Source organism: Cydia pomonella, chromosome 13, assembly GCF_033807575.1.
Source record: "Cydia pomonella isolate Wapato2018A chromosome 13, ilCydPomo1, whole genome shotgun sequence".
NCBI classification, from domain to species: Eukaryota; Metazoa; Arthropoda; class Insecta; order Lepidoptera; family Tortricidae; genus Cydia; species Cydia pomonella.
In genome coordinates, this window is record NC_084715.1 from 18,835,166 (window position 1) to 18,858,297 (window position 23,132).

Consider the following 23,132-nt stretch of genomic DNA (forward strand, 5'->3'; position numbering starts at 1 on the left):
GTAGCGGATGAAACAACGCGCCAAAAGTATCTGATATTCCGGATAACTTTTCCAAATATAGATAAATAGTTAAAATTTGCGCTCAAAAGTATATCTTTTACAGTCTTAGTTGTTCTATATTAAAGACGACACTTTTTGTTAAGCTATTACAGAATGGTAGATACTTATGAAACGTTATTTGATCCGCTACTTTTGATGCTGACTGTACAATCCTACGCATTGCTACGAGCAATTATTAGAGTTGGCAAAACTTGACATTCCTTAGCGTGCACAACCACAGATTACATAATCACTTGAATTTTGACAGTCCTAAATAGCCGAAAGGGATAGTGCCATACATAAGAAAGGGACAACATGATTGGTCCCTGAATCGCGGTAACTTCAGTGTGGGAAGTGTCATTTCTGTACGATAGTACTATTATTCATTCTGTGCCCATGGCGCCGTAGCGTGGCCCGCCCGTGTGACCGAACGGTCTAATAAGGCATCTGCCGCGAAGGTAGAGGACGCTGGTTCGATTCCAGCTCTGAGCACTGGAGGACTTGTTCTCTTTTTCTTTCGTATATGACATCAATTTCAGTTTATGAAGTAAACATTGGAGTTGTTCCATGTTATTCACCCATTACCTTACCAGATTGATTCTCTTGGAATATGCTATATATATTGAAAAAGTATATGTATTGTTAAAAACCAACACGACTCATAATTCTGATAACTCCTTGACCGGTTACGAGCATCTTGCCGGTTGTATTGACACGCTTAGCCAAAATACTTATCATTATGCAGGTCGTTCACCCGAAGACGAAGCGCAAACATAATTGAAATTAATAATTGCTCTTGTCGAAGAGAACTTCAGATAACCCAAAAAACTTAATGTTCAATGTCCATATTCATTAATATGACTCATATTACACGGAGACACTAAATTCACTCCGCGATTTTTAAATGGTACTGAGGACATATAACTTATTTAGAAAAATAGACATGTAATAAATGTTGCTAGCCTCTTGTCAACATTAAATCATAAACTTTGTAATAAACTTTTAAAAAAATTATGAGAATGCTGATTCATAATATAATTTTCCACGGATATGTTTTCTGATCTTAATTCATAGTAGACTTAACAGCCTTAATAACGAGGGAGAGCAATATTCTGGATTTATCATGTCACACTCAAGCCCTGAAATATTTCTCTGCTAAAATTCTCTACCCAAAACATTCTTCATTTACAACGTAAAAAAATACCCAGAAAGCTTATGATTAAAGCAGAATCATAAAAAGCGTAGGTGTTCGCACGGTCATAATTGGACAGCACTTTATGCTAATACCAGTCTAAAACAAACTCCTATTTGCATACTAAACGAAGAAATGCAAATTAAAACAAACCTTGTTACTCAAGCCTTAAGAGCAAAGAGTGTTATTAACAGTAGCTAAAATAAGATGGTAGCAATAGATGCGTGCCATGAGTCACTGATGATTCCAATTTCGATTAGAAATGATACTTGCAAGTAAATTGTTGTTAATTGCTTTCGTAAGGTATGACTATAAAACACGTGGTTTAATGGGGTTATGGAAAAATGTTGGAATAAATCGAGATATGGTACCTCGTAGAGATAATCTATTATAGGTAACCTACCCTAAAAAAGGTTTTATTTTACCACTTTTTCGGCGAAAGTGATATTGCCTATATGCCAAATTGCAGCTTTCGATCACTAACGATCACGGAATAAAGCCTCGGACGGACAGACATACAAGTAAGGACATGGCGAAACTATAAGGACTCCTATTTGACTATACGGAACCCTAAAAAAAGGCATGATTGCTTCGAGTTATTCACTTGCCCAGCTTACCCTTATCCCATTCACTTTTATCTTCCATACTTCCCTGTCGCCCATCATCTCATCATTGACTTGCGTTCGTTTCATATCACCTGTCACACAGTCAATCTACCTTTTCCTCGGTTTTCCTTTCTACTATCTACTAGTAAATAATGTTAATAGATAGGTACTATAGATATGAATCGACATAGGTGTGTTTGAACACTTTGTACCCCCAGTAGTCTGTAAACTGTAGTTACTCTGAATTATTTGACGCTGAAGTTGCTGGTAAAGTTCTGTAAAGAGCTTAAAACTCATAAAGTACAGCTAAAGCGTGTTGTAGAAGCTACTCGATAGTACCAGGCACCAGTTGATATTTAGTACATTTATAGAAGTCGTCAAGATTTTTAAATATAGTACCTACGTAGTTATTTATTGTATTTCATTATTCACTAAGTAAGTAAGTAAGTAAATATTCTTTATTGCACCAACAATTATACATTTTACATACATGTAAAACTACCTGAAAACTACAAATGATTTTACACTAATGGAGTTAGAATGTGACAATATTTTCGGACCGTTACAGATACTAACCTCGCAAAAGATTTGTAGATCTCGTAAATTTTCAAACTACTGTAAAAAATACGAGCACAAACATAATCAATGAGGTTGCGTTGTTTTATTTCAGCAGTTCTACAAAACATAATTTCATCAGCATAGCAGCTCGAAAGTGCCAGTAGATACAGTCAGCGTCAAATACTTCGTAGCAGTCAAAGTAGCCAAATAGTTCGGTACACCATATATTTAGTATGGTGTACCGAACTATTTGGCCACTTTGACTGCTACGAAGTATTTGACGCTGACTGTACATATGTACCTGATCTTTACAGATCAATCAGATATATAAGCATCACAAGCATGGTGACAAAATGGTTTGCATTTTTTAAATATGGCTGACAGAAGTTCATGATTCATAATTGAAGTTATCAGTCCGACCAAAGAGAAAAGATTATTTAACTAAACCCTACACTGAGCATGGCCCGACATGCTCTTGGCCGATTTTTATATCTAAAACTGCATTGCAACATTTGCAACTGAGTGCACATGCCAAGAAACTCGTAAACCGTTACTAGACGAAAGGTAAGTTCCGTTCGAAACATTACCCTAAGTAGGGTTCGGAACAAAGTAAGCAAACTGCGTGCTTTAAGACTTCTCTAGGTCTCGCAAATTTCAGAAGTTTAGTTCATAATGATATCACGAGTAACGAAGACATTATAATTTACATATGTAAAACAGTTCCGTTACTTAGATAGTTACTTACAGATCTTGGAAGAGAAAGTAAGACCTTGAAATTTAAAACATATGTTATTCAAATAAAGAAATATGTTTTTTGAAATTGATTATGACTATGATTTTACTCCTTTTAAGTTCAAACGCCTCGTCGGTATAGAGACGCGCATTCAAATCCAGGTAAAAGTATTTATATATTTGTGTGTTCATCACAGATATTTATTAGAATTATGAATGTTTTCTATGTATTTAAGTATTTATTTATATCGTCGTCTAGTACCCCACAACACAAGCTGTATTGAGCATACTGTGGAGCTGGATCTAGGCACGATTTGTGTAAGATTGTCCCATCATATTTATTGATTAAAGTTGAAAAGAACTCGATACTATGTGGTAGCCCAGTGGGTTACCCACGGCCTAGATGTGTAGTCGGTCTGTCTGTGTTGCCCTAAGGCTTCCTGACTTGCCGGTGCACGGTGCTGTATCGGTGCGCTGATAATATCCGTACAGATTATATGTTGCACCTATCTAAGCCTTGGAAAACCCGTCACGACGTCTGACAGCCTAAGGGGTATTTTATAAGAACATCAGCCTTTGATCATGATTTCATTCGTGTGAAAATCGTTAAATTGTCCCTTTACCCCTCTTCGCATGAGTAATTCCATACACTGAAAGAAATGTTTGCATAACTGTAACAAAATTTTGGTTACTGTTTACACAAAAATTGGGACTTGCGAACTATGTGTTATATGTTACAAAACCGTGTTTGGCTATCAGTGTTCAGGTACTGGGTATACACTACAAAATAAGTTTGTAAATTTATGCAAAGTTTATTTTCTTATAACCGTAGTTTAGACGTTTAACCGTAGTAAGTTACAAAACCAGTTCGGCTATCTATTTTTTTCAGTGTACTTTCAACGCAAATTTCACTCTCTTAGAGGATGAATTTAAGAATAAAATGTATCCCTTATATAAACCCGGTCAGCTGTTTTTGCGTGATTGAATAGCAATCATCCAAACATGCAATCTTTCGCATTTGACATATCAATAGATTTTTATTTACATAAGACTTACAGGGCATTCTACAAAACGGTCTGCTTTATCGGGGACGTGACGTGTATGGCAGGTACCTTAATAACCTGCAGACATCTAATTATTTGGTAGACCGTTGAATTCAAAGCTAAGTTATCGAATGTTATTATAACTTAGCTTATACACCGTGTTTTTTTTAATTCCGTTAACTTCGGGGTATCGGCAAGTACGTTAAGGGAAACTAAATGGCATAGTCAATTAAAAAAAAACTTTATTTTTTATTTTTTTATAAATTTTTATTTTTATACTGTTGCATATAGCGATGTTGTCACACAGGCATTACATTTAACTCAATCAAACAATTAAAAACTGTGACATATCAATGTCATTTCGAACATCAATCGTCCGAGATAGTATTTACGTTTAGTATCAAATGTATTAACTCATACTAAACACTAATCAATATGTAAACAGGCCCTAAGGCAAGTGTACATGCTCGTAAGGGCCTTATAAGATAAAAATTAAATATTGATTATCTCCGAAATGGAGTTAATTAGAATACCGGAGTCTTTGAGAATGTTACTTAATTTAAGCTTGAAATTAACGGAAAAAAAAACACGGTGTATATGTTGTTTATTTTTTATATGTTATTTATTTTATTTTTATTTGTATGATCTATTGTTTTGTTTTGTGTTTATTCTGTGCTAGACTTCTTTCATTGCATCTGGAACACCTATGACATGACATATAGTTCCGCTACCTAAAGGTTGTCTGGAAGATATCGCTTTTTAGCTATAAGACCGCCTGTTGTTTAGCTCTTCTTGTGCTGTATTATTTGTATTGTTTCTGTATTGAGGTGCGCAATGAAGAGTATTTGTATTGTACAGTTATCATATCAAATATCGGTGCCTTGGATTTATCAGAAGTTTAAATAAAATTGGGCCACATACCCGACACTTTGCTGGAATGCCCTTGCAAGTGCTTTCACCTTCCTTAAACGCTTCCTTTCCCTATAAAACCTAAACGATCCTAAGCCAACTTGCTTCTACTGGTTTTACGAACTTCGCAGTTCATTCCTCTCCTATTTGAGGAACAATGCCCTCCAATTTGCCATTGCAACGGACCAATTAGATCTTTCGCGTGTAAGTGGCTTGTCTTTAGCCGAGTACTAGCTAGGAGACAAGTTTTGATCTGGCACGTGAATTGTATAGGGTAAACTAAATACATATGTTGAATTTGAAATAGTTGCATAGTTGTCGATGCATGTCGAATTCCTTCAAAATTCAGGCAATCTGAACAAATTTTCCTTCAAGCGCATGTTGCGCAAGCATCTGTTTGACAAGGTTCAAAGGTCGTCCTCATGATGTTTCACAATGGCTATAAATTTATATATGTACGTATGTATATTTATGTAAGTATAATTTTATATAATTTTGTGATATTTTTTTGTCATTTTACTCTGTATTCTGACCCTGCACCAATTAGGATCTTTCGGTTTGGCTCATGGTTGACTGGTAGAGAATGCCTTCTGGACTCTTCATGTATTGTGCAATAAAGTTTAAATAAATAAATAAATAAAATAGTTAGGTACATACCGTCAACCGGGGTGAATAGGGACAAAACTTAAAATGTGATTTGCCTGACAATTTGACTGATGATTCTGGAACAGCGTAGACGCGGGCGGAGTCACTGTCAATCTACTTGAATGACTGACGGATTGGATTTTCGGTTGAACTTCAAAATGGCGCAGTCTTCTCGAAAAAAAAATGTAATCTGGCTAGGACCCAAGAGGCCATAATATATCGTTTTATACCGTACCTACACTGCTTCAAATTTATTTACCCCACGTGGATCCCACTTTGACGTCTTGGCAAAATCATCGACAGTAGCGATGGAGCCATATTCCCCAATGATTGCTTGAGTGGCAGATTGAACGTTCTAATCGCACCAGTAATGTAATGCTGGCTGTACACACTCGCCTCTCGCCTCTCGCCGAGAGTCTTGGGCGAGAAGCTCTCGACGAAAGCACACCATGTACACACTCGTGCACGTCAATTGAACAGAGGATATCGGCCACGATGGACCTAGAAACTGCTGCTGCCGTTTGTCTTTGTGCTGTTAGTTATTATAATTACTTACACATATATCATAAAAAAAATTACTAAACCATGGCGAAATTCTAAAAATTCCATTTCACGATCGTTGGACCACATTTTTAACCATAGCGAACACATCTTTACACAAATACAGTAAGCGGGCAACTAAATGAACGAGTGTGTACATGCTTGGTTTCGTTTACCTCGCGAGAGCGGACGAGACCCTTTGACTCGACCGCAAAAAACCGACACGCGGCCGAGGCGAACCGAGGCGAGAACCGAGCGGGCGAGACAAGGCGAGAGCATCATGTACACACTCGTTCTCGGTCAGTCTCGGGGTGTCTCGGCGAGTGTGTACAGCCGGCATAACGTAACGTAAACGAATATCAATGCAATTTATGAAGGAAATTGACACTGACATTGCCTGTTTAAATGATGAAGCAGTAAATTCTCAACCATAACGCTGCTCGAGTCATCATTCGAATAATGTGACCTTTAACACCACATAGTAACATAAATGATCGTAGGTGAAGAGATGAAATACGTATTTTTTTATCCTTCAGAGGCGATCACGAGAATTCATCACACCTCACTATTAAGCTCTTACGTAAATTATACTATGTTACTCTTCTTCTTCTTTGCCATGTCCCGTTATTTGGGGTCGGCCCTCCTCGTTCGAAGGCGCCAGGTTTTTCTGTCCTGGGTTGTCTGCGTGTTGATCTGCGCCCGCTCCATGTCTTTGGTAACGGTTGTCCACCACGTGGTAAGCGGTCTCCCTTTGCCGTTCTTTTTCTCTGGGATGGCCAAAGCCTTTTTGACTGCATATTCCTTGTCACGTCTCATCACAGGCCCGAACCATCTCATACGGCTTTCAGCCATCTTTTCTACAATGGGAGCGACCTTGAAAGAGCCTCGTATATAATACAAATTATTAATAAATTATACTATGTTACAATATAACTAAGCAATATAACTTTATCAACGATTTATTATTAATTTATTCTACAAAGTGCTTAGTGTCATTAACTATGATTCATCATTGAAATATGTTGACGTAGCGCAAACTATGTACAATCGAGCAGAGCTATCATAACACGGACCATCCATACAGGTTCACCTTTTATTGCGCAGTATGTTATAGCTATTGCTTCATACATTCCATTTCTTACCTATTGTCTTTTCTCAGAATGCCTAGGCAATAAAATATTGCAATATAACAGTAGTTTTATGTATTTCATAGGAGAAATATTTTCATCTTTTTATTTATTTTATTTATTTAAACTTTATTGCACAACTTTAGAAAAAGAGTACAAATGGCGGACTTAACGCTTTGAGGCATTCTCTACCTATAAACCATTGGGCTAAACAGAAAAAGTTAGTTGGTGCAGGTTTGTAAAAAAATGATTTAGAAATAGACACAAGTCGAGACTACTATGATATTATACTGACGCAAATATACATTTTCAATGTACCTACATATATACATATTCAATATATATATATATATATAAATAAACATACATATATATAATAATTATGTACCTAGTGTCTCACGCAGACATTTAGTCGCGAATCTTTTCAAATAAGTTCTTACGCAACTTGCTTTTGAATGCTTGCTTTTTATTTTGCTGTTTGTATTGTATGTTTACTCACCTCCCAACAATGGTGTTCCAGATATATGAAGCCAACACGTAGAGGCTCTTTTAACTCTTTGATGAAATGTAAGCCGATTATAAATATTATTACTTCGCTCTTGTTCGTGTCCACGATAAAACATTATGACAAAACTTTAACATTTGATTTAAATACACGATTGTCGTTGCCAGTATTAGAAAATCGAGAACACTGAATCAAAAGAAATCTTGGGATATTATATATGCCTTAAATGAGGAATATAATTCTGAAAAATTAAACTAAATCTAAATCTATTTTGTATATATAAAAATCATGTTACATACACTGGGGAAAAATGAGACCGATGGAAAATGGTGTGATCATTATGAACTGGGTCTTAGTTACTCTAGGGAGTGCTTCCGGTACTGGTTTTCTATACAAACTCATTACCAGAACAGAGAATTACCGGTTCTCGCTATACAAACTTAGTACCGAGAGCATTCCCTATTATTCTCTAAAACAAAAACTGCATTATTAATTGTTTCGTTATTCAATTCAAATTATTTATTTCAGATTTTTTTTCATTCAATAGCATAGTGAATAACAAAATTATCAAAATCTTTAAAAGCTATTGTTAGCTAATCTTTAAAATCATAATGAATCACATCATAGGCTACGGAGACTGCTTACAATCGGGCGGGCCGTACTCTTGTTTGCCACCGACGTAGTATAAAAAAACACATAATGATAAATAAATAAGTGTGAATTATAAAAATATTTATTTACAAATAAAAATGTCCCATCCAATCCATCCATCTCTCTATGTTTTGCGTTTACCATAGGAGATACAATTTGCAAGTTGGCACAACCCTGGAACCCCGAACCATACCGTTAGTGACCAATATCTCGGCAACTGGTTCAATGCTACGATTCTCGTTTAGATACGCTGCCGGGATCGTGTTTGAACACCGCATTGTCAATAATGAGCTCTTGAGTGACCAAACATATCGCCAGTGGGCGCTTTAGTTTAAGGGTCCCCGGCGAACTCGGCCAAATTTCACCTTCCCATACAAACGGAGTTTCGTACTCATTTTAAAACTACGTGTTGGATTGTAATTAAACTTTGCACATATAATGACATGAGGTAACTAGTTTACATAGCTCCAGTTTATGAAACGAACGAAATAGAGCAAAAACAAGTTCTATATGAAAAACTTGAATTCGCCGTATTTTTTTTACTATGGTATCGGAAGTTATATAAACTAATTACAGGACTAGTATATACCTTATCCGTAAGTACAGTTTCAGAGCAATCTAGCTAGTCGTTTTAAAATGAGAGCGTATCTACGTTTGTATGGAGAACCAAGCTTGCTGGAGTTGCTGGGGATAAGGTGAAACTTTTCGTTTTCGTTTCCTTATTAAAGCTTTTGTAGCGATTTTGTTCCACTTGTTTTATTTAGTAAATTATAGATTTTGTATAACGGTTTTACTATGGATATTAAGATTATTAAGATGTCCTTTATTGGTATTGGGTGAACAAACTATATGTTCAGCGATGGTAGCCTGGTTTAATGTCCGGACATTCTTGTGTGACGCGCTTATTTGAATTTTAGTGGTGATTTTATAATTGAAACCCTCGTCAATGGTCCCCTGTCACTTTATACCCTTATGGGCATGATTCCATGTTTGGTCTTATGTCTATGACGGAACGGCGGTCATAGATTGGAATCGTATAAACGATTCCACAAGCACTCCTTCTTTTTCTGTTGATATTAACAAGGGTATGAACAGGTGGCATATTTCTTGCCAGACAATTATATATATTTGCGAATAAGGTCCGGTTGTACCAAGCAAAATTGAAATGATCAACATCACTCCACAGTGAGTTCACAATGTTAAGAATTAAGATGGAAATTCTTCCATCTTTGCTTTGCGATCCTAGCGAAATAACGGTACTTTTTCTATGAAATTCCATTTCGGGAGAAAACGTTTTCCACTTACTACATTTTAACAAATCACTTTGATTTTGACGTCGATCGCTTCAGCATAATATGTTCTAGGTTTATAGGTTCGCTTTAAAAAAAAAATAGATATATTGTATTGCAAATTTTGAAAAAAAAAAAGACCTATAAACCTAGTTTTTCATTGTGTCAATAACATACTAAAAAATCATGGAGAATGGAAAATATTTAGAAGTGGAAAAACGTTTTCTCTTTTTGTATGGTCGATCACGTGGTATATTTGCCTTTTCATGTTCACATGCAAATTCCCATACAATGAAATATATATATTTTTTTGGCGATGACAGACAGTTTAGTGCAACCGACCCTATATCTATGAAATAGGTCAATTGAATGTGAATCCTAATGAAAATTATAGTCCTTGATTTATTTGTACAAAAATGAATTCGGAACCCTAACATTTAAGCAACGCTGATAAAACTACATGCTAGTTACAAAAATAGTCAAAATAATAAACAATGTTAAATGTCGACCCATATGTAGTAAATTTAACGGCTCGCTGTCGATCATGGCTTATCTTTTTATGGACTGCAGCCGAACAGAAATACTCCACCCTTCCGAGTTAAAAATACGCCTTTAGATCCTTGGGCCGAAAGTAGACTCGCTCATTCATAAGATTATTGTTTTGTTTCGTTAACCTACAACTACAACTTATAAGTGGTATAACAAAATATTATTAATACCAGTTTACCTAAGGTAATAGTAAAATCCAGTATCGCAGCTTCTTAAATTATGTATTAAATCAAGGTGAATTACTTTGAAATTTCTTTAAGCCGAATCTATATTCTTATAGTTACTTTATACTAAGTTAGAACTTTTTGAGACAACAAAAACTGTAGCTTATAGCCCTTTCGAGTTAAAAATACGCCTTTAGATCCTTGGACCGAAAGTAAACTCGCTCATTCATATTGTTTTGTTTAGGTTACTTACAGCTAAGCATTGAGCAAAACTTGGAATAACATGATATTATTATACTTACCAAAAGTTTACCTAAAATGGTAATAAAATTCAGTAAACGTGGGTTCTTAAATTATGTATAAAATCAAGGTGGATAACTTTTAAATTTCATGACGTCGAAACTACTTTGTGTCCTTAATTATATTATTATCTTATATTGTATTATCTTTACCGGGTTAGTTCCCTAGTTTGCCTACTTTTCCATTTGGTGACCGCTATATGGCTATGTGACTCGTGGTCGGAGGTCGTAGGTATTTAGGTTGGGTTATTACGGATTAAAATGCAGGAAATTGTCATTTTCTGTTTCCTTTAAAATAACACATTTTATTTTGCTTAAAAGTTATCTAACAGACAAAACTAATTAATGGTTTTGTACAGTCAGCACAAAAAAACAAAAAGAGATGTCTCTATATGTAGAACAATTGAGTGACTGTGACTGTGTCAGATATTTTTGAGCACGTTATTTGAAAAAATATTCCAGGATACTATTAACACTTTATTTTAATCCGCTACTGTACAACCTTTCCAAAGGCTAGTTTGTTATGCCAACGGCAAATGTACTTACCTATGCATAAATATCCAGTGCTAAAACAACTTTTTATTTGTTGCAGGCATCAATGGACCTCCCGCCCGACAAGGCGAAACTGCTCCGCAACTATGATCTGGAGAAGAAATGGGAAATCATCTGCGACCAGGACATGGTCCAAGCTAAGGATTCACCCACGCACTACCTCAACAAGCTCAGGACGTACCTCGACCCGAAGGCATCCAGGAGTCACAGGGTATGTAGCCAATGTTCCACACAGCCAGCTTAAAGAAATGCGAGATTATATGCGTCAAGGACATAGTCCAAGCCAAGGATTCGCCCACGCACTACACCAATAAGCTCAGGACATACCTCGACCCGAATGCCTCCAGGAGTCAGGGTATGTAACCAATATTCCGCACAGTCAGCTTAGAGAAATGGGAGATCATCTGCGACCAGGACATAGTCCAAGTCAAGGATTCGCCCACGCATTACCTCAACAAGCTCAGGACCTGCCTCGAATAAAAGGCCTCCAGGAGTCACAGGGTATGTAATATGTATTCCCAGATAGAAACTTTATTCCTTCGAACTGTCGAAAATCAACGGCGAATCATACGCTGCTCTTTGAAACAAATGGTACATGTTTGGAAACACTTATGGCGTTATTCATAAACGCGTTACTTGCCTAAATATTTATTTATTATATTATTTATTATGTATAAATTATATAATGTAAAATGATAACTAATGTTTTATATCTCTTTCCGCCGCCTAAATATTAACTGAAGACGCGATGTACACAGATATAATAAAAAACGTAATCCCTATGATATTTCTCGCAACCATACTTCGGACGTGTTACTAATAAGTACGCGCAATTGAGTATTACTGTCAAAATGAATACAGTAACAGTTAGGTACCCATAGCTGTAAGTAAAATTTAAGGAGTGACCAGCTATCTGCCACGTATCGTTTTGCTCAATAAATCATAAAGGAATGCCATAACGCTACAAAGGATGCCGTTACTCAGACAATGAGGCATAAATCAGTAAGGTTGCCCGCAATCTACGGAGACAATCGGTAATAAGGTAGCGAAGGTAATTACGGGCCGGTGCCTAGGGCTAGGCTTTCTTTCCGACGCTAGGGTTACCCTATGCACATTTCTCTTGGCCTAATTCCTGAAGTTTAAATGTTTTTGAGATAAGTAGACTCGGACCAGGCTAACTTTGCATGCCATTTGCAATGTCAACGTGTGGAAATATCTTCATCATGTCAAATTTCTATTAAAATATGACGTACATTGATGGACTCTCTGTTCTGTGTCCTTTCGTGACGGATGGTTGAAAGTTGCTTAGAGATTTTTAGCTGTCTCAATTTTATGTGGCCTGATTAATTCTTCTTAAAAATCGTGAGACGCTGAGCATCTTTTTTCAGAACGACATTATCATTATTTTAAGACCCTAGCTTTTTAAGATAGATAAATCTTGTATTCCATTCTTTTTTCTAATATATTTTTTAATTTCTGATACAATATTTCCAAATTGACTTACGTTATCAATTAAATCAAATCCTTACATTTCCAGTTACACTAATGTTAAATGACAAAAAATCCTAACGCCTTGTGACCCTAGAAGATTTTGGTCGCTAGGACTCACTGGCGGCTAAATTACCTTACCAGTTATTGATACCAAGTATATAATAATAATAATAAAATAGCTTTTTATTTCTACATTACATAAAACAGATACATTACATTACACAAAAGTATATAATTATTAATTACATTAATCTCATGGGGTTCCCTTTTGGGTAAAAGGCTCCTCACACTTCCTCCATTTATCTATATTTTGGTCTGTCTTATAGCCAGTCTATGCCTGTTACTGAGATGATGTCTTCTGTCCATCTCTTTTTTGGTTTCCCTTGCCTCTTCTACCTGCTGACCCTGTCCATGTTGTAGATTCTAGTGTCCAACCTCCGTCATTGTACCTAGCTATATGCCCTGCCCATTGCCATTTGAGGCGTAGGCTCTGATGGAGAGCATCCTTAAGCTTAGTTTACTTCCTTACCAAGTATATACGGGCTATATTTCTAAAGACACAACTATACAGGGGACATGGAAGATAACGTTAGGTGTAACGGAGTGTTATCTTAGTAAAAATCTCTTCCTGTTTCATATGGAAGTCACGAAGTAATCGGTGTACGGATCTAACAATTAGAATGAGCTACTTTCTAGGTTATGGAATTCCTTGTGGTGTATTTAATTTATTTTTGCTTGTAACGACACGATTTTCTAACCTTGTGATAAGTAATATCATATGTGTATTACAACCATTTAGCATCATAAAATAGGTGTGGTTTATTGACTTTATTATATTTGTATGAAGGTTTACAAATGGTTAAAAAATGGATCTGTAAAGCAAAACCTAATTTTGAAAAACCTTCAATAACATTTCATCGTTTACTGATCAATTGAAAGATTATCCTTAAGACCCGCCAGAACCATGAACATATTATTATTATTTGTTTATAGTAACACCTACAAATACAAGCGCAGACCACACAGTCCCAAATCGAACCCATTGATTTGAACACTACATCCGCCTTGTTCAACGCTTGTTTTAAATGATATTCACAAAAAAGTGATTAGCAATACAGTAACGGGGCAAATGCAAAAACACCTCTGCAACTAACGGCGATTTTGTAACGCGCAAGTGCTATCTCATGAGTAAAGTATAATTATTATGTGATGATTTGAAACGCCCATCTACCCTTTATATCTGATGTCAAGTGATGTCTAATCCCTGGCAGATGAAGTGTACCGATATGTCAAGATGAATACTATAGCCACTACCTATGGGTTATCTTTGCAAAATTGACACTTTCGTAGCACTCTTTATTGTTTAATACGACTTACGTGAAGTAAGTACATCGCACTTGCTAGATATCGAATTCCTGGAAAAAAGCATAACACGTTTCTAGCGTTCCGTATTCAACGTATTCTAGAGAGCTTACATGAATCCTAAAAATCTAAAATATCAATTTAGCGTTTTACTCAGGCATTTATATACATATACCAACTAGTAATATTTGTCAGCATAGTGACAATTTAATGCTAATAAAACCCAACGACGTATACAAATGCAAAGTCTTTGATCTTTATCGCGCTGTGTTCATAACATGATCGACGACAATGTTTCTTAATAAATCACAACAAACAGTTGTAGTGACTAGTGACATTTTAACCTTGGGTCAACTGAAGTCCCGTTTAATACAGCTCTGCCCAAATGCATCGTCTTTATTCATATGTTATTAGGGACTGTTTTGGTATACTAATTGATAAAGTTCCATTGTATTCTCATGGACAAGATAGTGTTTTTCGAATGAATGGATGATCCAGTGTGTGACTCTGATACGTAATATGCGTGATTAGAGAGCGCTGGATGGCTACCGAACTTAGAAATTCAAAGACCATCTTTGATAGGCTCCCTTTTAGTTTAGGAGCATTCCAGCAGATAATGTGTCACTTAGCCCCTCAGCACACGGAGCGTAAGCGTAAGAGACGCGTCAGCGTATCGCAATACGTGCGTAGAACGAGAGCGTTACGAGCACGAAGAACTTCAAACAAGTCCGCACACGAAGCATCGTCGTAGCGTAGCGTATGAGATTTCTGTAGTCATCCTTCATCCTTAGGAAGCCGAATTTGTTGTGATGGTTTTCGCTTGGATTGAATGTAAATTGGCTTTAAAATGGAGCAGTGTCAAATCAACACTCGACTTAATTAATTAAAAAGACTCCAAAGAACGATAGCAACGCAATTGGTGTAGGGAACTGACAGTAACTATTGCCCGCAGTAACGCTTCTGCACCTCTCGACCTCTCGTTGGCAATCAAAGAGGCTCAAACTAACCGCTCGCCGCCGTGCAAAGGCATGATCAAGCCCTTACTGATTTGCCTAAGTGATCAAATCGTCCACGCTCGCCAAGCCATAAGAATAACAATCGTGTGTTTCCGAATGGTTTCCGATTAGATATTTATGAGAGATAACGCCGGTCAGAGGTCTTCGGGCATAAATACGCCATCAGCGTCTGTATGGGAAGTAGGACGGTTCTATTTAGCGTCCGTAAGATTCATTGAATAATTTGTTAAATTGTTATTTGGAGTGTTATCGTATTGTTTATTTGTTGTAACTATAGATTTTTATAATATAATCTAGTCTAGGGCACAAATTCAATTTTTTTCAAGGATTTTTTTTTACTATTTTTATACTTGTCAATACGATATACATAAAAATCATATACGAAAGGCAAAGTGACAAAGTTGACCAACCCTGCCCACTTCTGCTCTGGGTACTGTAGGCCTTGGTAATTTTTCTGTCGCTACGTTAAGTAGTTGGTGCAAAATGAGCATAAAAAGATAAATAATAAAAACATAAAAAAGTAAAAAAAATGGCTTGTTACATGCAGAAGTACGAAATATAATTTATAAAAAAATGTTATATAATTTCTTATGATTTAATAAAATAATTAATATTTTAGATTTAGAAGACAGAATACTCGTAAAACCATAATTTACTTGATTTTCTTGACGTTCTCTGCCCTAAAATCATCTCTTTAAGTGAATTCCAAGTATAAACATCCTCCTCCATCATAAACATAACCGTACACCAAAACCATGTTAATTGTCTAATAATTTCCCCATATTTAACTTTCCATAATTACCCCTCATTTAGTGAAATGGACCCATTAAATTGCGTAGTAATTATGGTAATTTGGACCTGTTTTAATAACCTGAGGTAATAAACAGCGTGGTTTAGATATACATTACCTTCCTGCATGCATATGCATAATAATTGAGAGCCCCGAAGATGATACAACTGGTACATGCGAAAGATTTTTTGTGCGACTTGTTCTTGTGACTTCTTACCTGGCGACTTATTAGGTCTTTAGAAATACATACTTTTACTGCTTTTGTCACTCGCTGGCGCCACTAAGGTTTTATATAATACTTATTTGTTTGTTTGTGTTCGTAATTTGTTTCGGTAAACAACCGGTTTTTAATTCTGTAGTACCGGTCTTGAATAGTAGATTGTTAACTAAGGGTTGAAAGCGACCCCTTACAGCCGAGGTAATATTTTGGTATTCATTTCATTTATTTCATTTATTAATTGCATTCCTTGGTACATACAGATGTTATCTTAAATTAAATTGTCACAACATCGAACTAGGAGAGAACGTCGTATGCATGTCGTATGGCGTAGGCAATATAATATTTGTTGAAATTAACAAAGCTAAATCTATCTCACTCTAACAAGTATAGTTTATAAGTCGATCGATATATCCAGGCCACGCAGCCAACCGATCGTTAGGTCAAATTGGTGTAGAGCTCCTCCGGGATGCCTTTTTTTAGTTTTTCACATTCGTCCAGTGGCATACGTGAAAACTTGTCAAAGTTGCACTACGCTTGGTCAATAACTGTCCTTATTTTTTGCTTTAGGTATTATTGCTTCCAGTAAGCAACCACTTGACCGCAGTTGGTAATTCATTAAAGATAGACAAACATGAGTAGCGCATGGAATAGGTACTTTCAAAGCCGTTAGACGGCGCCTGACTATGAATCATTAACTGCAAGTGCTTCTGAATGGGTACACTGTTCTAACCCATTACCTATATCGTATCGCATATAGATTTTAGGGACCCAACACACAAATAGTAGGCGACTATGTGTGAATGAAGACTGTCATCCTCTATGACTTTACGAGTTACCATCTGCTGCAAAAGTGTGCTTTCTTCGCCACACGAAACACCGTTCTAAAAAGCTCCTCGACGCGTCGATTTGTTCCATGCTTGCAAAGCTCTTCCGGTTTGACAATCGATGATATTTTGTAAAGTAATAAGCTCATTAGGCTGATAATAGATATAGAAACTCTTAATAAGGTTGCAAATAATATTATAGGTACTAGAATTTATGCTCATTCACACCCCTATACTTTAGAGTCATCTACCTAAGGACAAAGGTCCGTAAGTCCGCTAGTATATAATATATATATAAGTCGGGAATTATGAGCGTATCATACCAGCGACAGCACATCAGAATCTTCAATAGTGGATGACGAGGGCTTTCAATGAAATACGATATTCAACTCACAGTCATTACAGGGTTTGATTACAAATCATAGAACGCGTTACATTTCTTATCTTAAGCAAGCCAGTGGGTTTGACCCAGGAACCGCCACCAACGCCATCTTCTCCCGGTCTCGGCTGGAGATTGATAGACAGCAAAACTTCAATTGTTCTCGATTTCAGTTGTTTTGACAGCGCACTCTATGACGCCTTGGCGGAACCGCGTCGAACGCCACTCAGATGGACCGTAACACCCTAGCTTGCTCTATCTATCAAATATGGCGTGATGAAACACATCTTAAAGGCGATAGATGGCACGATTCAGTCGTTCTGCGACATATACAGATTTAGATTTTTTTTTTTTTTTAAATTTAGATTTTTTCTTTCATAATATTAAATTACAATATAAATTATTTCAAGCTAAGGTATATGAATTTATATTCTGAAATAAGGAAATTATTAAGGGATTTTCAACTCAGTGCATGTATTTGACTACCCCAATCCCAACTCGATGTAAAAAATTACAGAAATTCTTCTGGCGCAAATTTCGCGGACGCATACAAAACGGGGAGCGTCATGCAAAAATGACGCTTAACCCACATGCTATGTTGCGGCTGTATTGTTAATTCTTAAACATGCAGAACCGGCAAAACATCTGTTCCACTATAACAAATCATATTCACCTGCAGAATGTCATTGACCTCACATCATACTTGTACCAAACCTCGATACAAAACAGCAATATAATCTGACGGAAAACAGACTTTATATCGTCCCACTAAGGTTTATTTACGATCGGTGAATGGCAGAAACGTGGTGGTCCGAGATGAAAGGCTACATATAAGGAGAACTAATCTTATCCAAACTTATTTGTATGGTATAGATACGTCGATGGCAGAACAATGAATTCCCATTGCCTCAGGTCACGAGTCTAATTTGCAAATGGAATCTCATGTTCGGATCTTTTGGATGTTTCTTTGGTCCGTTGGCATTACAATACACGTGTAGTATTAGTCTAATACCATTTGAGAAATGGGTTCACAATTTCATTTGACTTTTACATATTGGCATCAGCTATCAGATAAAACATAATTGAGCTGAGTATCGTTCGGTCGTTGCGTATGCCAAATATGAAGCTAAAATTAATTGAATGTTGCTTATTTTTATTTACAGAAACGGAAAATGGTCGGCGACTCCACGTCTACACAAGTTCTTAGGGATCTGGAAATATCACTCCGAACTAATCACATAGAGTAAGTGCATTTAATTTTTTTCGTACCATCTTTTCTGAAGTGTGACTTTCAAAATCAAAATCAAAACTAATTGCAAGCAAGCAGTTAGCGAAAGTATCACAAACAGGCACCAGTATCCACATTACTATTTTGACTACCTACAGTCCAGATCGTCTACATTCCTATTTTGACCACAGAGCCAACTCGTCAACATTATTACCCCCATTATCCTGACTGACTTCTATAAATAAGGCAACTTCTGCACTTTTATATTACTTTTTCCAACTGAAAAATTGCGTTGGACTGTCATTTTGACCTCCACTAATGTCAGCACTCTGGACCATGTGGGAATGTAGACGAGTTAGCACTGTGGGCTGTGGGTCACATAGGAATGTGGACAAAATAGGAAAGTGACGATATAGGAATTAGGCGATTAGGATTATAGGCGGGACAACAATATAATTACGAGCGTGCGATTTAGACCCTCAGCAAACGGAGCGTAAACGTAAGCGTCGCGTCAGCGTATCGTAAAAACGTTAAGACGCGTCGAATTCTGGGCACCAAGCGTCGCGTAAGCGTAATTGTGTTATAAGTGAAATTCTATTAGTTGAAATCATGGCGTCACTGGCGTCAGATGTCTTCGGCGGATGTATCGACGATTTTACTTTCTCGTCAGACGAAGATTTTTATAGTTTGATTATGTCATAAGTTTTGTTTTTTACGCCTGTATTACGCTACGCCTGTCGTAATGATGGCGTCCTTACTTTATTCGCTCGCTTCTTGGTCTTGTATGAAAGCATGAGCAAGGACTGTTACACCACATATATATTTTTAAATGAATGTTTGTCGTGTTCCAGATGGGTCCGGGAGTTCCTGAACGAACAGAACCAGGGTCTGGACGTGCTGATCGACTACCTCAGCTTCCGGCTCAGCATGATGCGTCACGAGCAGAGGATAGCGCTCGCTCGGAGCCAGTCCAGCGATGGCATCAACCAGGGTTAGTATCATACAAGTGTTGAGCTAAATACACCAATCATCGTCATATAAATAGACAGCAGGGGTAACTCCACTGCAAAGCGGGCAATGGCTGCGATGTCCATCTTTCGGTTCAGGCCAGGCTATAGTGATGTGACCATCTGTAATATGCACCGACTGAAGAGCTGCACTTGCGAAAGCCACTAAATCGGTCATCACCACAAGCAAGACTCTTAAAAACACTATGGACCTTCTTAAATAGTCATTAGACAACTAAAATACCCAATTCCGACTGCCAGAAAGTGGTCTAACTAGGTGCTGTCCAAAGAACTAAAAAAAGGGTTTTGGAGTTCCTGAACGACAAGGACCAGGGGCTGGACGTGCTTATCGGCTAAATCAGCTTCCGGCTCAGCATGATGCGTTACGAGCAAAGGGTAGCTCTCGCTCGGAGTCAGTCCAGCAACGGCATTAACACAAGAGTAGACCATTTACAACGTGCAGTAAAACTTCACTAAAAGAAATGAGCGTTCCGTGGGAAAAAAATATTGACAACCGTCTGAATTAGGCAAATGTTGTTAGACAGGGTACTGGTCTAAAAAGTTTCCTGCTTATACTTTGGTTTCACTGGTATCATTACAATAAATAAGACTCCTACAAGTGCACAGTGGACCTCCACCAATAATGACCGGGATGTCTCCATCCTTAATTTTTGACTCTGGCCTGACCAGGTCTTCAATAAGTTAAGGCAGATATCACTGGCCCTCTATTGAGCTGAAGGCCGATTATTGTCCGTCTTATAGTTATGAGATATAGCCAGAAATACTGCAGATACACGTTTTTATGTTTATTTCCCTTTGACGTGAACATAGATAATACCATAGCAGCAGCCTACATAAGTACAGCTTTCTATATCCGAAACACTTTTTAATATCTAACTCTCTTACTGCGTTACGGCCAATTTTCTCATGCCCGTTATGTTAGATATTTCCTAAATTTTCTAATCCTCCTTTGCAAAACTTGTATAATGGATTGAACCCGGCTAACCTAGTTTCCCGCATCTCCTTACTTCATTTGTCACGTCTGGGCCATAAATCAACTATATTATCGTCTGGATCAGCTCTTACGCGAAGGGAATTAACAAACGCTCACTTTACAAGCATTTAACTGAATATAAATGACGTAATATGATGAATACTTGAATTAATTGGATATCAACACTGTATAACATATCCTCTTTATTGGGACTTGGAATAGTATATTACTATAGAGGCCGGGAAACGAAGGGTTGCAGGCAGTAGATATAGACGGATAGGGATACGCAGCCGGCAATCCCGTTTCTCGCCGATATTTGTACAGTGCTTTTCTTAAACTTGCAATAAAAAATATGTAGTCAATTTGTTTTATTCGTAGATTTACACAGGTAAAAACAAATTACGAGTCTACTTCTATTTGATGGTTGAATGCTAAGATGTTGCGTCACTTGTGTCACAATTTTACGTTTATAAACAAAAGAAGGTTGCTTTACGGGCGTGTAAGGCTGTATGAAATTCCTTTACTAGATTAAATTCGTAACTGATTGGTATTTTACTTCCTAGGTGCAAACACAACGACCTCCGACTGCAGCGCGCCAACTGACAACAGCTCCACACTGAACGCATCGTGGCGACGCCGCGCGCGCTCCACCGACGCCGAGTGCGAAGGCGCGGCCAGCCCCGCCGTCGCGCGGCGGCGGACCAGGCATGCCGCACGCCTTAACATGGGCGCCTCTACTGACGATATACATGTGTGCATCATGTGTATGCGCGCTATCATGAACAACAAGGTAAGGGATTCATGAGTTGTCCAGAAGGGTTGATTGGAAACATACCCGGGGGTCTCCAAACTACGAGCGATAAGTCTGGCCGTGGCCCTCGGAGGAAAAGGTTTCGAGACCCTTGTCTAACCTAACCTAATTAAGGCTCTTAATCTTATCCAGAAATCCAGGAAACTGTTTGATTGCGTTAGTCGTGTCCATAATGACTTTGCCACACAAGTTTTCACGAATATCGGTTGAGAATTGCAACCTGTAGGAGAGAACCGGACGTACGAGAGTTTGCCTAAGCTGAAATTGTCACAAACTAATAAAAGATACTTTCAAAACTCTAAATACTTTTTTTCTTTCCAGTACGGCTTCAACATGGTAATCCAACACCGAGAAGCCATCAACAGCATAGCCCTCTCTCTCGTCCACCATTCGCTACGCACGAAAGCGCTGGTACTGGAGCTTCTCGCCGCCATATGCCTCGTGAAGGGCGGACACCAGATCATATTGTCGGCGTTCGACAACTTCAAGGAGGTCGCCGGCGAGCCGCGGAGGTTCCACACGCTCATGGACTACTTTATGAACTATGAACAGTTTCATATTGAGTTTATGGTGAGTTTAACTTCTTCTAAACGAGCGTGCAACGGACATGTACGATATCTTTCCCATTGGGGAGAGATCAACGAAACTCCTCTAGCACAATAGCAATTACTAAATCTGTCTGGTAGCTGTTCATAGTTGGAGGTCAGGTTAGCAGCACCCACTCACACAAACATAAAAGGTAGAAATGAGCTCCGATTCTGGAGCTCTATAAATTGAATAAAACTTTTCTGGCCTGCCACTTTGGTTTTCACCGATGAACGACTGCCAGACAACCGGATTAGTTATAGGTATAGTATACCAAATTAACAAAAAGGTAAGCTAGAGTTTTATAGGCACCGTGCGCGTTGGAGTTTCTACCCTGCCATCTTGTGGCCTGAATCGGAAACATGAACATGTACATTAACACTTCACGGCAAAGCAAGTGCTGCCGTCTGCCGTTCTCGTACGTTTTCTTGTAGTGTTGCGTAGTAGGTTCTGCTATCTTGTGGGCTACATTGGAAGCATAAACTTCACATTCACAACTCGCACCAATAATCTGACGTCTCCTGTGCTGCCCCTTACAGTTTATACACGCTCCCTATAAGGTCTTAAATTTGATCATCTCTTTCCGTTGCTCTTAGTCTACAAGAGATAACGCTCTTGAATAAAAACTACCACGTTATCTTACGTGGATGATGTCTGTTAAAGTCAAACACAAATAAATCATTTTAATGTTAATTTCAGGTGGCGTGCATGCAGTTCGTGAACATCATAGTGCATTCCGTGGAGGACATGAACTTCAGAGTGCACTTACAGTACGAGTTCACTTCGCTCAAGTTGGACGACTATCTGGAGAGGTTACGGATGTGCGAGAGTGAAGATCTGCAGGTTATTAACTAATATACTTCTATACAGGGACCCGTCCACCCCTTCCTAGAAAAAAAGCCTTTAAATGGTTTAGTCGTTCATCCAATAGCCCCATCAAATGGCTTTTCCTTTGAATTGTTTACCCGTTCATTCGACTTAGCTCCCTTTCAGAGAAACCGCTTAAAATAAAGGGTATCCCTTTCC

General features: G+C 37.8%; 1 protein-coding gene across 2 annotated transcripts in view; it reads left to right on the forward strand.

The window, feature by feature from the left end:
* Positions 1 to 23,132, forward strand: part of LOC133524480 (formin-like protein) — a 110,817-nt gene that overhangs the window by 65,523 nt on the left and 22,162 nt on the right. For both annotated transcript variants that reach the window (XM_061860521.1, XM_061860520.1), the window contains exons 2-7: positions 11,440 to 11,610; positions 18,645 to 18,724; positions 19,561 to 19,700; positions 21,274 to 21,500; positions 21,843 to 22,091; positions 22,806 to 22,949. In XM_061860521.1, coding sequence (XP_061716505.1) covers positions 11,440 to 11,610; positions 18,645 to 18,724; positions 19,561 to 19,700; positions 21,274 to 21,500; positions 21,843 to 22,091; positions 22,806 to 22,949 — 1,011 coding nt within the window. The remainder of the gene's footprint in view (positions 1 to 11,439; positions 11,611 to 18,644; positions 18,725 to 19,560; positions 19,701 to 21,273; positions 21,501 to 21,842; positions 22,092 to 22,805; positions 22,950 to 23,132) is intronic.